The sequence below is a fragment of the Falco peregrinus genome, chromosome 10 (genome assembly GCF_023634155.1).
Source record: "Falco peregrinus isolate bFalPer1 chromosome 10, bFalPer1.pri, whole genome shotgun sequence".
In the NCBI taxonomy this organism is placed as follows: domain Eukaryota; kingdom Metazoa; phylum Chordata; class Aves; order Falconiformes; family Falconidae; genus Falco; species Falco peregrinus.
The window spans coordinates 15,871,779-15,889,118 of NC_073730.1; the positions used below are offsets into that span (position 1 = coordinate 15,871,779).

A 17,340-nucleotide genomic window follows, 5' to 3' on the forward strand; every position below is an offset into this window, starting at 1 on the left:
ATCCCCAAACCAAACACCGTAAGCACCCAAGCGTAGTTTTAAATAATGAGAGGTAGCGAGTCACAGCCAGTAGGTGATCAGCTTCACCTACTAAACAGAAAGTAATTAATCTATTTCTTTCTCCGTCATCTATCCCATATTCCTCAACTTCTTCAAGTGGCTCATACTGAAATAGACAAAAGTTAATTAAATGAAGAATAAAAAGCTAGTATTTCTTGGCATTCCCGAGCAAATAACTAGTCTCAACAGTGGGAGATCAGATACAGTACTTGGCTGAAACAGATTTGTCATTCAGGCCATCAGTGAGCTTTTCTGCATGTCACTTCCAAGCTGTGACTAATCAAGGGTTTATCAATTTATTCATTATGGCAGCTTAGGAGTCACTGACCTGCAGTGACGTCCCACTTCCTATGCTGATGTGGACTTTACCAAAATCCCTGGTCAAAGTCATCTTCCCACCTCAAACAAAATGTTAAAGGAGCTTTTGAACAAAGAGAATAAAATCATGTGCCACTGAGTAAAATCTAAAACTACCTCATACTCAGAGTGAGGTGGAGCCCCTGCGAGTGTATTGTAACCGGGGTCCAGGCACAAAGTTTAAACAAGCCTCAAAACTGCTCACACGAAAATGCCGACAGACTTGTTTTCTTTAAAGATGTCTACACTTACCATGTCCCTCTGCTGACTAGAGCCTTAGAGTACTACATTCCTCCATAATATTTGGTTTCACATCCATGTTACTGCTAACATTTCTATAAAGTATTATTCATAACATCCTTTAATCTCATTTCTGTCCAGCTACTGCTCATTTGCTACTTCTTTGTCAAGCTTTAAATCCAGATACAAATTTTTCTGTGCTCTGTCTTTTCAATTGCAAAGGGAAAGTCGTTTATTTTTAAAAAAAGACTATTCCTCATCTGCCATTTGGAGATGAGCCAGTGGATAGTTTATGATACTAACTTGTAACCATTTTCAAAAGAACATAATTAAAAGACAGACACTTACCTCAAAACCATTAATTATCTTGACTCAGAGAATTTCTATCAATGGTAATTCCCATCAATGAGCTCAGTGCTGTTCCTTAATTGGTTGCACTGGCTGTTCAGATGTACAGAATACATCAGGAAACAGTAATCTCAGAGTGCCTCTGCAAATGTTTCTGCATTTACTGGTCCAGGGATGACTGGCCCAGTGTTCCCAGAGAAGCATGAAAAAGCCCCATATTAGCTGATACACCAAAAAGCTAAAAAGGACAGCTCAACAATCTTGTCGACTTTGTATTTTTACTCTGACAACATAGAAATTTACAAGGAGTTTGTTTATTAACTTTCAGACAATCAAAACAAGTATATTAATAAAAATCAGATGTGCTGACACACAAAATACTTTATTCATACAAACAAATTGTGTGTCATTTTATCAGTGCAGAAGGTACAACAGAGATTTAGAGAAGTAATACTTTCTCCTGGGGTATTGGGAACCTTTACTTTTTTTCTAGGACTGTTTTTGCTATTGCTGGTCTGCCTTCATACTTCCTGGTGCACTTCACATTCAAGCCTACAAAGAGAGAAAAAAGGAGTCAAATAATGTGTAGCACTAGTCCTGTTACTGCATTTAAATGCTGTAAGAGCAAACAGGGAAAATAATTAAGGTTCTCTTGTGTCTCAAATCCACAATCCTCTTGCAGGGAATAATCCCCCACATCCCCCCAGTTTCTGGGCTCAGCAAAAAATTCCTGAAGAATGCAATAACAGACCCAAACAATGAAAAAAACCCAAGCACAACTATCCCTCGCTGTAGCAATAAACTGAAGCAGTGCTCTGCCAATTAGCAGAACGCCCACAAGATTGCGTGACAGTTCACTAGAGCCTGGTACCTCTTGAAAGCAGACCAAGAAAAATCACAGACGTGTAAGCAGCAGCTCGGAGGGCACAAGACACGAGTAGCAGTGTCCAGCAAGCGTAGGAGCCAGAATAGCTGTTGCTGCAGAATCTCTTCGGCAGCCCTGGCCTGGCCCCCCCATGCTGGGGGAAAATCTGCCCCATTGCTGAACTCGCTGGTGCAGCTTCTCAGGTTGGGCAATTTGCAATATTTTTTTCAGATGTCAGTGAGCATTTTCTCTCAGGACTTTCCCAAGCCTGGGTGTGGCACCTCAGCTTTTCTACCCCAGCATAAAACAGAGTAAATAAACATATACACTGATAGAAAAGAAAGAGAAAAAAAGAAAAAAGGGGTGAGGGGGGAAAGGGAAGGCCTCTAAGCTCTGATCTTACAGCTCTGGAACCTCAGCAGCTCCAGCATGAAATCAAACAGCGACCACTCTTCTGACTTTGCTACGGTGGGCATGTGCAGGACTATCTGAATAATATTTATCTCCCACCCCCTTGCCTTTGTCCAATCCTTCTCTTCCTCTGCTGGGCACGCTGTGGAATGGGAAGAAGGATGAGAACACATCCATGTCGCATCAGCAGAGGGTTTCCTGAGGAGGGAAAGCAATAGAAGGAAAAACGGGATACTGGGTACAGCATATTGGTTGCTGTGCGACAACTGGAGATACAAGACAGCCTACGTCCATGCTTCCTGGGATGTAAAGGCAAACACATTAGCTGGCAGAGAAATACGTATCTCACATTCCAGTCTCACCATAGGTTGGAGCTCCATCCCATCTTCATTATCCTGGAAAGGTCTCATGCTTCTGTGTTTTTGCCCTTCTGTTAACTTGTTACTCTGACTCACAAAGGTCTACAAGCAAAAAACAGGGTGAGATCATTCGGGAATGCAAACCATTACGTAAATAAAAATACCTAGTAAAGGAAGATAATTAGCCCGGGGCTAAGAAACTGCAGCTGGTTCCTAGCTGGATGACACTGAGTGATACCAGGAGGGACTCTGCAGAGGCAGCAAGGGCGATAACTGCAACTGAGCAGGGTGAACCAGGAATCTGTTACATCTCCTACTACAGGAATGAGGACTCGGCTGCCTGAAATCCCTCACCCAGCTCTCCGCCCACTGCCACATATTGTCCTGAGGGCCACGGAGCCTCCCTTCCACCCCCAGATGTTTGTAACCCAACAGTAACACAGACGTACCAAGTCAAATGCCTTCATGTGTTGGGAAACTCCAAGTTCTTGGCTATGTAAGCAAACTTACTCTTGATCATGCAACGAGGAGGAGTTTGGATATGCTAGCCCCGGTTTTTCCATACAAGGTTACACAGCCTGCCCTGCTTGGAAGACTTCTTACCCCTGTGGGAAATCCTCTCTTCACCCGAGGCCCTAGGGCATGGCTAATTACAAGAAACTAAGACCAGAGTTAAAAAGAAACTACCACAAATTTTGGAAGTGGAGAAAGGAAAGCCTGTTTCATGAAGGAGAATTGGCTTTAGACGTATTTTAGCATTTGGCAAAACAGAGGGAGAACAGAGGTCAAGGCTTCAGAGTTTTCCATTTAGTAACATATTCCTATTCGGGACATGTGCTTAAGTACTGTTTTGAATCAAAGCCAAAGAATATCTATCTGCTTTCTTCTGTACAAAGGGTTAAGCCTGTCTTTAGGCTGCCTTTTTGTTGGGTTTTGTTTTCAACAAAATTCTATGAACATTATAGGGAATCTAACAGCAGCATTAAAAAAAACCAACAAAGCAGTTCTTCTGATACTGTCCTGAAGAAACGCATCCAGAACATTCGTATCATATGAGCTATTCTGGCTGCTGAGTTTGTTTTTCATGATTCACTAAAATCTTCTTTGTTGCGTGGTTTATGAAGGAAAAGACTGAACTAGTAAAAATAGCACAAAAGGAAAAAAACATCTGCATCTTCAGATATTCTCTTAATATGAAAGGGATGGCGTATATATACACATATATATCAGTACAGCTATTAACTAAAGCTCTCCATCACTATTAGCTATATAATGATTCTCTATGGAAATGCTTGTAACACAATACAGTAACTATGAGGGTAAAGACACAGAATCAGTCCAGAGGCAGAAGAATTTAATCAAGAGCCAGAAGACAGTATTCTGGCAAAAGAATCTGTGTAAGTATGAAGCAGAACAACTTGGGTTTGCATGAAGTTTGTTCAGAACTACAGCATCCATAGGATGTGGATGGATCCCTGACCTGCTGCTGGCAACAAGAAGCTCCTTATTGTTTATCCTTGCTCGTCACTGTACAGCAGGTCACAACAAATATAAAAATCTAATCTTAGGGCACCCCATGGATCAATCTTTGCAGCTATCTCATCTATCAATTTATATTTTTAATTACCAACAATATATTGAACATATATCTAATAAGGCCTAAAAATTCAGCCATTACTGACAGGGCATGGTCTAAGAGAAAGCAGCAGGTCATAGCTAGCACACAGGAGTCAGAAGGAGCCATTTACTTCAGTTCATAAATTCACTTATGATTTGTATCCCTGAGCCCAGCCTGTTCCAAGGTGTTGGAAAGGAAATAGCATGGGCTGGGGGTTCAAACTTCTAGGTCTTGGGGAAAGAAAAAGTCCCCCAAAAGCTTAGAATGGCTCAGATATCTTTGCTGTTATTATTGGGGTTTACCAGCAGTTCCTGATCCACGAAGTATGGCTTCTCTGCAGAGCCATCATTTGTTTCCATATCAATAGCAAAGCAAAGGAACATGGCATCCGCTGTCACTTCAAACACAGACAGAAAGCTATGGGACATCACGTAGGCAAAAAATCCAACCAGCAACAGGGGGACTACCCAAGCCTGCAACTCCCGATGGTAGTTAAATGCCATTAATCCTCCAAAAACAGTAAAACATACAACAAACACCTGTAAAGGGCAGCGAGAGAGAAATGCAGCCTCATTAATCATGTAGAAATGTTTCTTAAAAAAACCAAACCCCCCCCAAACCCTAAGGCAAATCCATTACAGCCGATATTTTAACAGCACATCTCGTCTGGGAGATAGCTATGCAGTTTCTGGCATCACACAGTTTCACACTTTGTGTTCAGTTCAATGAGTAAATTCTGTAGGGCAGAGGCAATCCTTTACTATGTATTTACCAAAGACTGACTGCAATGGGTACTGTCAAAGTGGCCAAGGACACTGCTGTAATACAACAAAATAACTCTGTAAAGACTATGAAAAGAATTAAATTCCTCAAACATTATCTTCTCTCCTGGACTCTGTTTACACCATTAACAACACTGAGTTTAACAGAGAGAAACCTTATTTGCTTTAGGTAGAAGAGAATTGAACCCTGTTTTTTCACTTCTTTCTTACAGAATACTCTTCTTACTCATACCTTTCCTAGAAATAGGATAAAATCTCCAAAACAGCTAATGGATGTAAGTTTAGCAGAATTCTTCGCCAAAATAAAGACAGCATCCTTTGCTGATGTACAAAAATTTGTCCCATTTATGGCTGTAGTTGTGTATGCATGCTGAAATGAAAGAAGATAATAATGCAGTGAGAAAGGAAAGACTCTTATAATCTTGATTTTACTTCAGCAAAATTCAAAGCCTTACATTCTATTCGGAAATATTGACTTCATGAATATAAAGAGTTATTTTGCATAATATGGCAATTTTAATTTAAGTGACTATAACAACTACGCTTCTAACTTCAAATGGGTTTTTTACATAATTTCCACCATTAGCAAATGCCAGAACAGTGACTAAATAAATTTCTGAACCCACCTTTACAGAATTTATTTTAAAACACCAAAGTTCTCCACCCTGATTTTTGTTAATGAATATGACACAATTACCAGAAAACACTTACTTACCTGGAGTCACGCTATACAAACTTACTTCCTTATTTTCTATGAATCTATCTCCAAGACTGCTGGCAAACTACGTAAGTAAGTAAGATTGTAAGAACAATCAAGTTATGTAATTATCAAGTCAATTAGGAGTTGATGATTAAAAAGCTTTTATACACGGCCTTTTCAAACTATTCCTATGCTACTGAAGTCAAGCTTTTGTCTATAGTCATAAAATAAACCCTTTAATGGATGATGACACCTATTGTGAAAATAACTGGAAAAGAGCAGCTAAAGGACCCTGGACTAGACCAGCACATGTTATGTTACAAAAAAAACCCTCAGAATTTCAGGCAATAAGGGCACTCACATTTTTTTTGATGTACTGAGAATTTTAGACTATTTCTTTTTGTGGAAATTTGCTAAGACAGATGGGGAGGATGCAATATTTACCTTCATGGATTGGATTATTTTAGCACTTGTTGTGCATAACCTGACATATATGTCCCATTTATGGAACTTCTCAACAAGGTTTTTAAACTGTGTCCAAAAGATCAGCTATGAAAACCATCACTCAACACCTGAAATGTATGCTTTGTGCTTTACCAGCAAGTTTTCTGAGTAGTTTCCCTTTACTCAAAATATTAGAAAGTGGATTATGCCACAAAACAGTAGTCATGTCTGGTACGGTCAGTAAGAACCACGATATGCAAGGGATTACTGTTCTGAAGGAATTTATACACCCCAACATGTACTTGGTGCTTAGATTACTTTCTACTTCACCTGGAAGTGAAAAAAGCCCGTAACTGGTTTGCTGAAAGTGAATTATACTGGCCTACTGCAAAACAGCTCCTGCTGAAAAATCTGTGTTCTCTTACTTACAAATCAAAATATCAAATAGCCTCAGATATCTGAAGGCAGAGAAAATGTATTTCTGCAGAGTCGTTTTACCCCATAGCCATTTCTGTCACATACTGTTGTGTAGTAAAGCTATAGAGATCCTATCTTAAAACATTACAGAGAAAGAAAGAAATTAAATGCAAAGATCCTTTGTCTCTTTATTGTGGATATTATTTATTTTTTACATGACTATTTTTTTTTCTCTGATAACAAGCAAAAATACCAAGAGTAGAAGTAAACAGTGACACTCTGTAAATACTGTACTTAACGTAGTAGCAAACACATGCATAGATGGAAAAAGTATAAACACAGACCATGGATTTATTTTCTAAGAAAAATCAAAGACTCCACTGAACACTACAGAAACATGTAGAGTATCTGCATAAAATTCTATTTAAACAAGCAAATTTGCTTCATTCCTAAGCAGGAAAAAATGCTTTCTGTGATGACTTTCCTTTATTCTGACGCTGGCCCTTTCCCCCAGGAGAACAGCACCGGCAGAGGTGTACTCTTTGCCTCGGTCAGGTGTTGGCTACAATACCTTTGCCTACACTTCTGAAAGAGAAGCATCCTTGTCCCACCTGCCTCACTCAACCTGGCAGGTCTGCAAGGTGCCTGCAGCCATCCCGCGCCTGCCGTGGGGCAGCAGGAGAGCAGGCACGCCAGTAGGGCCAGTGCCAGCCTTGTGGCCACCATCTCCCCGGGGCACAGGTGTAGGGTAGACGGCCTCAAATCAAGCTCCCTCTCTGTCCTCCGCCTGTAGCTGTCACTGCATATTTCAAACGTGGATAGACCTATCTATAACATGCCAGAAGTTACATCTGTTTCATCACTCCCATTAACAGCCAGGAAAAGGAGACACAAAGTGGAAAGGGGTTTTCTAAGTTTGTTTCTGTCCCTTAAAAACTCAATTCACAGAGCAGATCCTGATCTGGTGAGGTCAGTATAAATTTTGCCAATAAACTAAACAGAGATTATGTACTCATTATAAATAGAAAAAAATGTCCTGTTTTAAAAATGAAAAAGAATGTTGAAAATGCATATGCACTTGCACAAACATTGTTTCCAAACTTAAAATAAATAACCATTTGTTTGGACTCTTGAATTAGCCACTTTGGTATCTGAGGAATGCACAATGAAAAGAATTTCTGATATTTATTAACTAGAACAGTTATCTTGGAAAGACTGAAAATAATGCTGGGCACCGAATAGTACCTGCATAGGGATTTGACATGTTACAAACCAGTTAATAAAGAATGGCTTTTATAACAGTTACAACTTCAACAAATCATGTAAGTATCAACTAGTCATAACATCCAAGCAAGAAAGGCAGCCAGGTAATAACCCAACCTTACAGAAGGAATGAGAGAGACACAAACAAATGAACTGGTGAAGGCTACAGAACTAGTCATTGGCCTAAGTGAAGCAAGAATGTTACTAGTACCAGCTAAGGACTCTGCCAAGTGATCTCTACCTTTCAGCAAAAAATACATTTCTAAGAAAAAAAAAATAATATTTGGAGGGTTTCTTGTTCAGCCTAGACTGTGGCTCCATGCACTTCTCTCGTAATTCCCATGTTTCCCATACGGACCCCATACCCTGATCCCATCCAGCCACATAGAAATCTACACGCTCCAACTAAATACTAAAAATGCATGTCTAATATTTAAGCAAATTTATGCTTCCATGAAACTCAGAATGGCACAGAAATGAACTCAAGGGATTTCTCATCCTTATCCTAACACACAAGCGATTACCAGTATTTGCAAATAATTTTGGACTTTGGACTAAAAAGCTTAGGTATCTCATTAATTTTGCAGTTGCAACAACCCAATCCCTTTCAAAGAGGAAACAGTTGTGAAGGCCAAGATGGTAGACCATGGTCAGTTAAGAACCTGCCATCGTTTACAAACAGGTTACTTAAAGGTGTTTTTCTACAGAATGTATTCTCTTTTCCCATGCACAAAAGCTTTAGTGGACTTGAAAACATTTAAGAAGGGCTGCAGGAATGATCCAGGTATGGAATGTCTTCTGTCTGGGGAACAACTGTATACACCAGGCTGTTCTGGCTGGAAAAGAGACGACTGAAGGAGGATGTGGTAAGAAGGCTACACAATCAGGATAAATGTGGAGAGGGTAGGTAGGGTTAGATGGCTCACTGTTTCTTCCAGAACAAGGACTAAGCAGAGGGAGGACCATAGGATGTAGCAGGAGCCAAATTTGAAAGCAGATGGTATTGCTTCTTACTGTAAGTCTGTAAGCTGTGAACTGCTGGACAAAGGATGCTTCAGCTCTTAAAAGGCTGCATGAGCTCAAGGGAGTCTGGGAAAGTTCAGGGAAAAGGAATCCACCGAGAGTGATCAAACACACAGAAAACATACTCAGCTCAGTACGTCCCTAGGCTGAAAACAGATTCAGAAACAGCACGGGGACAGGGAAATGCACACGCGTTCTACCTTAGCATTCACTCACAGCCACTGCTGGAGATGGGGCACAGCTAGACGGAGGCTCAGTCTGGCCCAGTATAGCTATTATGGTTTTTATCTTTGCTTAATGAATCGATGTTTTACAGTGGTGGTCTCTGCTATGGGGACAAGCAAGTAATAATGGCAGAGATAGCATACCGTTGGTCAGACAGCCTGAGGGAGAGGGGGTCAGGAACAGTCTTTATCCTTGCACCGGCAAGTTGGTACTGTAGAACCACCTTTGTGAAGAACACAGGCTTCCTCTGGCTTGGAGCCTGGGAACTAGACACTAGTTTCTCAGTGTCAGGATGAATAAATAAGGAATGTGAATGTTTACATATTTCCAAATACCACAGTATGCAAAAAAAACTATTTAAAGAATACATCCTTCTGTGCCTCACAACACAGAATGTCAAGGGTCTTGGAAAAATTGACCTGCTAGTTTCATGAGAAAGGCGCTGTGGCTCAGATCCAGGCCATAAGTTCCCCAATTGTTGAGAATAATTGCCACTTTGTGTAACAGCTGAATTCAGCCCTCCGTTCTAGGGCTTGCTTTAATAAAATGAGCTTGGGGAAGAGAGGATTGCCATAGCAACGGAACCTTCTTAAAAAAGAAGCAGGAGACACGCTGGTCTCACATCCCACTTGAGCTTTTTCTGCTCTGCTGGTGTTTTCATCCCGACGTGACCTTGTTGCTGCCATCTCTCTCGGGGCTGCCCGGGGTAGCTCCACCCAGTGCAATGCTGCGCAGCTCGGGCTGGACTCCGAAGGGTCTCAGCTTGCAAGTGTCACAGCTGCCACTGGAATTCCCTCAGAAAACAAAATCCAGTGGCAGCAAGAGTCAGTGACGTTTCTGTGGCTGCCGTACAGCAGTCAGCGGCCCGGTGAGAAAGCTGTATTGTGCCTCTCAAATAGTGGTGGGAAGTCAGAGCAACGTGGGCCTGCGAGGCGCCACTGAAGAGACGTGGACATGTAAGACTGGAAGGGACTTTCAGCCACTCTGGTCCCTGGCTATTCCAGATTAGCACATTATACAATTTCTTCTCTTAAGTGGAAAGCCCCCTCTTTAAACTACTTAGGGCTTTTCCCTCTCCCAGCCCTTACATTTGGAGCTATTCCAGACAGTTGTCCCTCTTGTCCTCAGGAGCCTTCTTCCAGCTTCCAGACATTTACTCGTGAACAGTTTACATCTACTGATTCTTCTTGCTGATCTTGTCTTAGGTCTTACCCCTCCCTGCTATTTCTCTTCTCGATACACTCACAGATGGATAACGGGCTTGCTCTTGGCCTTCACTTGTGAAAGCAGACACATCAGGATAATCCAGCCCCCCGCCGCGAGATAAGGCTGATCACCTAACCAGCAACTTGCACAACGCCGTTTATCCCCCTCTTCCTGGTGCAAGTATTTAATCTCACACATTCCAGGACTGAATCTGCCCTTTCTGCAGCCTTGTCAGCAGACAGCTATTTATTGTCCCGTGGTTGACAAACACACGGAGAGTATTCTCCTTCCCTACTTCCAACTGACAAGCAAACAGCTAATACAGAAACAGGGAGGGGGGTTATTCTTAGGCTAATTACCATCTGTAAGAAAACCTTCATTAGCCTCCTGGGTTTTCCCAAGCAGTCCAAGAAGCACAACTTTCCTTTATTTCCATTCCACTTTAAATTGCAGTCTGGACTTAGTGGAGAAAATCTTGTCCTTCGACCTTCCTTGCTTCCTACTCTGTGGGTCATCTGCTCCCTCCCTAGCTGTCACCCAGTGGGCAGGACCAACCCAACTTTTCCTCGGAGGGCAGCTGGGTGTCCTTTCCTGCAGCATCACACTGCTACGCCTGGGCTCCATTTCAGCTACAGGGGTTGGACCACAAGGATCCTGCTTTAAGTGCCCATTGCATCGTGATTACATCGTTACTGGAGGTGCTTACAGCGGCTTCTGCAGTTAATGTGACAATGTTCTAATTTAGGATTTCTGAAATCCCAACATTTTTTTTATTTTTTTTAAATGGGATAGGGGAGAGGCAAAAGGTATCAAAGCAAGAATTAGTCAGCCTTGTTCACCTCTATCCCCTATGCGATTCACCCTAATGGAGCAAGTAAAGACCTAAGAATTATTTCCTGTTATAACATACATAAAGCCTCTAGAGGGAAAGCAAAAATATGTAATTTCATTGAAGAGGAACATTTTAGCCAACTGTATTTTCAAATGATTGAAAATTTAGCTTAACATCTAGAATCAATTTTTCCAGTAACATTAAAATGCAGTATTGTTTTTGGGAAGAAAAAGAAGTACTTGATGGGTGAGGCACAGTGTGTTTGGCAGTGCAGAGGAGAACTGTGCTTACATTAGCATGCATTAATTTTGGTTTTATCTAGGTCACTTCTCCACAAGGCATTTAACCACAACCTCCTGATAGGCTTCCACCCAAAGCTTAAGAGACAACCAATGGCCATGGATATACGACCATTAGACAGACTTGCTTCTGTTTTTTCACGCTAGACAGTTGCTGGTTTTCAGTATCAGTGAAGGGTCTCAGTACCAGCACATGCAAACTAACACATCGCTGCCTTCGGTGACGGCGAGCCCAGGGCCCGCAAGGCTGCACGGCAGGAAACGCGCGGGTGGAAGCACAGACACCGCACACTGCTCAGCAGCTCCGTCAGACATCCACGAGGGGCTGTGGAGCGGTTGCTCGCCAGCTGGCTGAGGATGAACCCAAAGCAGACACAGAAAAGCAAAACTATCCTGAAATAGATACATTGTTTAAAAAACAGTCATTGCAACAAGGCTGTAAAGGGGGGAAAAAAGTGAGCGTTTTGATGTATCAAAAGTTAAGACTGCCACTACAATTCAAGAAAGCAGGAGACAGACAGACCTTGTAGGTCCCAAACCACATTAAATAAAAACACAGTATATTCTTTTTATGGAAGACAAATTTCAATCTCCCAGCTTTTACTTGGGATGATTGGATATGTTTATCTGGAACATACTGAAACCATCAGAGCCAGAAGATGAAAAATCTGTGGTAATTCTGACAAGTGTTGGCAAACAGAACTGTCAAGTAAGGATAATGACTTTATATTCACAAAGCACTTTTCATCCAGATAGAACCCAGAGTGCTTTACAATTGTTACTAATGGATTATACACACACATGAATCACTTTGCCCATGACTGAAATGGAACAGCTTAAGGAGTGAACTGTTTAACAGCACATAGCAACGCTACACCACAGTTTAGCACAGGATCCAGTTGCAAATCCAGGAGAAATTTAGGAAGGCAGAATGTAATCATCCACATGGCAATCTGCACAGGACGCTGGGTTTACATTATCCCTCTTCCAACAACTGCCACTGCAAATATGCCAACTGTCAGCATCTAGCACAGCGCTCTGTCACGGCGGGAAGATGCCAGGGTACCCTTTTTTCCCCATTTCAGTTAAGTTCCAGGAGAGCTGAATAAAATTTAGCTGAGCCTGCAAAGAATGAGTCACTTCAAGGATGCGTGAAACTACCAAACTCTGTGCTAAGTCCCACCTGAGAGATGGCACCACAGCCCGAAAAGTACTCTGGTAACGTAACAGAGCACTTAGTTGAAGCTGCATGGGAAGAACAAAGCTCGCGCTGTCACCAGCGTTACTTCCTCCAGCACCTGTTTCTCGTCTGCAAGTTTCCCAGAGGGAAAACAAGGGGCTCTGTTTAATCCTCATTAAACTTGTGAATGAAGGAGGAGAAGGAATTTAAGTCATCTAAGCAATATAACAAGAAGAATACAGCGCAGAAGTGATGGGGAAGGCTGCTTTTTTTTTTTTTTTTTTTTTTTTTTTAAGAGTTTCAGGTAGCTATATGCTTGTTACTACAGTGGAAGTAATACCAGAATAAAGGCAAAAATATAGTAAGGAATGTTAACTCACACAATGAGCTTTGGACCAACTTTTTGTAAAAGCTGTCCCACATTTCAGTCATTTCAACTCACACAAAACTCAAAATTTGAACCAAAAAATACTTTCAAAAATGTTAGAAATGTAGGTATAAGCAATTTTTTAACCCCTCCCAAGTCCACATTTTAACATCCATGTGAAATGTCAAGGCTGTACCCAGCAGCTTTCACTGATCTCAGTAAGGGCTCTTAAGAGTTCAGTACTTCTGTTAATCAAGCCGTATGTTAAGCTGCTTAAAACTGCAAGCTTGTCTTTTTTTTTTTTTCTTTTTTCCCCTCTTTACATTTTGCTGCCAATACTACAAAATTGAAGACAATGCTTTTCAGCCTTAGCCAATTTTTTTTAAAGAAATAGGCTTGAATCCATTCTTTATAGAAAAAAAAGAAAAAATCATTAGATACATTAATTAGTCTGTGAAATTCAATAATCTAAGACCAATGTTAGCCCTTCATACAGATAAAATTTCTATTAAAATCTTAAAGTGTGTTCTTGCTTTTCTTCTCCTCTAACCCTCGCCCAAATTGCCCTGGACTTGGAGCACTTGGAACACCATCACCTTTGCCAAAAAGATGTTCAACCAGGCAATTATCTAACAGCAAACACACTATTATGACCATTAGGTTAAAAACCACAACTCATATAAAACCAGAAATTTGCCTACAATAGATCAGGAAACAGGAAATCTTCTAAGGGAACAAAAACTACAATACAGCCTTCTGAAACAAAAGGAAGAACGTTACAGTAATTAATTCTTCTTTTAACAAGCACATAGCATAAAACAGCTGGAGAAAGTAAACACTAGGATGCTGGATATCTCTTTGAAAGGCAGGAAGCCAAGAGGAAAAGGTGACTACAAATGGAAACCTTGGAGTCAAAACGAACTCTGAGACTCCTCACCAAGTCAGCGACCATAAGATCTACCTAAAAATGTAAGTCTGGAAAATTCATTGTCCAGAACCAGGGACTTCACTGCACAAGTATTTAATCCAGGCAGAAGTGAAAGACTTTCTCTTCATAGTTGTCCAAGATTAAGCTTAATTTATGCAGCTACTTTAAAGAAGAAGTCAGACCCTTTATCAGAATTGCCTTGTTTACTTCACTGCTACCCTCAGCAATGAGAACAAAGAACACAACAGTCAGAGTTAGGAATCAGCAGGAACATCTGATTCCCTTTCACATTAAGAATACCACAGTCACCAGAGATAACAAAAGGGGACTGACAAAAAGAAAAATTAACTATTTACAACGATGTATATAGAGCTGGAAAACATTTGGAGAAAGGGATCAGGAAGGAAAAAGCAGGAGTCAAGTATCTGAAAAACTGCTGCATGTCAGGAATCATCCATTTCTAATAAAACCACTTCTGAAACAAAACTGCTAACAAAACAAAGATGTCTTTCAAAGAAAGAGAGTATTATATCATCTGGCTTTTTCATCACAGATCATATTTCCAGATATATTGATAATGGAAATCAGCCAGGAGTTCAAGTTTCTTTATTCAGGACTTTATTCAGGTGGAAAATACTGTATCTAGTTTAATGACACATCTCCAGGCGGGTTTCTTTCTTCTTCATTGCTTCCTTCCACCTTGGACCCTCTGTATTTCAGTAGCCTGTCTGGCACAACAAAACCTTAAGTTGTCTTACCTACAGAAACAGCACATGACCCTCTGAAAGGGTTGTCTCAAGCTGTATTAAGTTTTCTAGAGTTTTGCACCGTGCATGTTTGTCAGCGCCCTGTTTCCCTGCAACAAGTTCCGTCTACACTTGAAACGTGTTCGTTTAGTTTAGGTGACCAGCAGGAAACTCTGGCTTGCATGCACTGGATGTTGCTTTAGTCGTGCTAAGCGGAGCTAGCATTCACACACGGTTTCTAGACTAGGTATACAGACAGCTGAGTGACAGAGAGATGATAGAGTGTACCTGGTTAAAGTATCTTAAGAAACTTTCCTGGCACCAAAACCAGCAGAAACAGCACTTGAACAGGCACTTTGCACATGCACTCTCCTGCAATAGAATGAAATGTTTGGTTACTGGACACAGAATTAGACCCAAACAGACTGCTATTTTAGAAAAACTTGTTTTTCAGGTGACTGACTCCTCTAATAAAACATTCACTTAGGCAGCAGATATTTCCTTTAGGATTACAGGAACTGTTTTTAATTCAGACCCTTCAGTATTAATGACTGATGAGCTGAGCATTTTTTTTTTTCTTCCTGTGGATGGAAGATTCTTCTCTGGGAAAAGAAAATAAGTGCTGCAAGCAGCTTTATGAGCTAACAGCTGCTTGGAGAACAAAACAGGCAGGCAAGTCAGTAACCCTTACAGTACTTTGCAGTGATCAGGGAGTACACTGACAGATTTTTAACTTTTTTGTTTATCAAAAAACATTCACAGTTCTGAAATGAATGGTACCCTAATGAACAAAAATAAAATGGGCAGAAGGAATTGTATGCACACGTGTGTGTATTGACTCAGAGCATACATTAATTTTTCAGGACAGGAGGAAGAAGCATGTATTAGAACAGACCATTAATCTATATTAATTATACACAAAAAACAGCAGCAAAGCTCAGTGTTTTTTCCACCCCCTCCCCCACCCCCATCACATTATAAGCTCAGAATTGTTCATCATATAAAGATTTTGCCAAGCAAGACAAGAAAAAGGCATCTTGGTAGCCATGGTAGCCTTCCAAATGTAATAACTGGATGTTTTCCTCAGCAAAAGGAAGTTCAGTTCAGTGATACTTGAGACTTTTTAACCTTCTTTTTCCAGAGGTCACAATGTTTTTGTTTTGTTTTGGAAAGCAGAGCTATATGAAAACCTCAGGTCCCCACAGCTACCACTGTTTGTGCAGAAACCACAAACCTCCCAACTTTTTTCCAAAGAAGTTCTTGAAAATATTCCAGGAATAATTCCTTTAAAATGGCAACTGTACATGCAAATTCCTGACAGCAAAGAAATACTTTTAATCTTGCCATGTATTGCTGGACAGATGATTTTACTAAAACTGTATCAATCTCAGTAAGTACTCTTTATTAAAAACCTAGAGCAAGGGACTTCAACTGCCATCTCTTCTCTGATTCTGCTTGAAGACAGCTGTGTACAACACATCTGCGAATTTACCTGCTGTTCACAGGAAACAGCAGCATTTTTTGCATGGGTAGCAAAGTCTGGGTGAGCTCTACACGGGTGCAGCATCACTTCTCCATCCTTTAGTATCACTACTCTGGCCCTTTGTGGAAGACAGCCTCAATGGAAAGGGGCCATAGCCTATCCTTTCTCCCATGGGAAGGAGCAAGTTTGCTTGGGGGGGGGCTCCTTCAGCAGACAGGGGACATAAGGTGGCCAGAGCACTTTATAGCCTCTTTAGCAGCAGCTACGGCTATGGGCCACGTCACATCCTCAGCTGAATGCTCGGCAACTGGACCAAAAGGAGCTCGTAGTGCACTGCTATAGACACAATACTTCCTTTGCTAGTTAAATCTTTTACAGCTATTTGTATTGCAAAACAGTGTACCCAGCAAGACTGCTTATTCTGCCTCCTCTAGAGGTAGAAAACTATCTTCTGTCTAGCCCAGCTCATCTCATCTATCATCTTTAAAGAAAGTTCCTAGCTGACCCAACACACCGAGCTTTGTAACAAAGGCTTTCGCACAAAAGTGACATAAACCCAGACACTTACAGAGCTTTCAGGTAAGGGGCATTTATTTAAGCAATACCAAACTATACCCCATACACATGCCTCATAGGTACCAGGGATGGGGAATATAAATACCCTGTTATAACTATACATAACATGCTTGAAGGCCAAGGTAAGCTCTAGAGGAAAGACCTGAATTTAAAAACTTTGCCTAACTATTCCTCTAAAATCAGAGCTGTGCAGTCATGACAGTCCTCTGTCCTTGCCAAAGTGCCAGAGCTAACTGCAGTGGTATGTTTTCAGCACAAGAGAAGAGATGCAGAGATGTATGAAAGATAGAAAGAAGGCAAGCAACAATCAAAATAGCCCAGCTATATTTTTTGTATACCTTAAAAGATGTGGTTTGGATCCTACACAAATATCTGGAATAGTTCCTATTTCATACATACTTTCTATAAACTCCCATTACAAGGCAGACGACATATTTTCTGTATGATATTTTATATGCAAGAATTAATGTTCTTACCTTTGCTTTTTTAAGAGTTATGATGCAAAATTTTTAAATAGAGCATTCTGCCAAATTTTCCCTTTATTTTTAATAAAAACTTTTATATACAAACACTAAATAAAGGTAGGTTTTAATGTCATTTTTTTCTGCTTT

General features: G+C 40.8%; 1 protein-coding gene across 2 annotated transcripts in view; it reads right to left on the reverse strand.

The window, feature by feature from the left end:
• Positions 1-1,300: 1,300 nt before the first annotated feature.
• SLC44A3 (solute carrier family 44 member 3) overlaps positions 1,301-17,340 on the reverse strand; it is a 40,671-nt gene continuing 24,631 nt past the window's right edge. The window contains exons 12-16 of one of the 2 annotated variants that reach the window (XM_055815610.1): positions 14,959-15,042; positions 5,273-5,410; positions 4,561-4,797; positions 2,644-2,742; positions 1,301-1,557 (exon numbers count right to left, since the gene is read on the reverse strand). In XM_055815610.1, the coding sequence (XP_055671585.1) occupies positions 1,552-1,557; positions 2,644-2,742; positions 4,561-4,797; positions 5,273-5,410; positions 14,959-15,042 (564 nt within the window). In that variant the 3' untranslated portion in view covers positions 1,301-1,551. The other variant, XM_055815609.1, reaches the window with a different exon arrangement.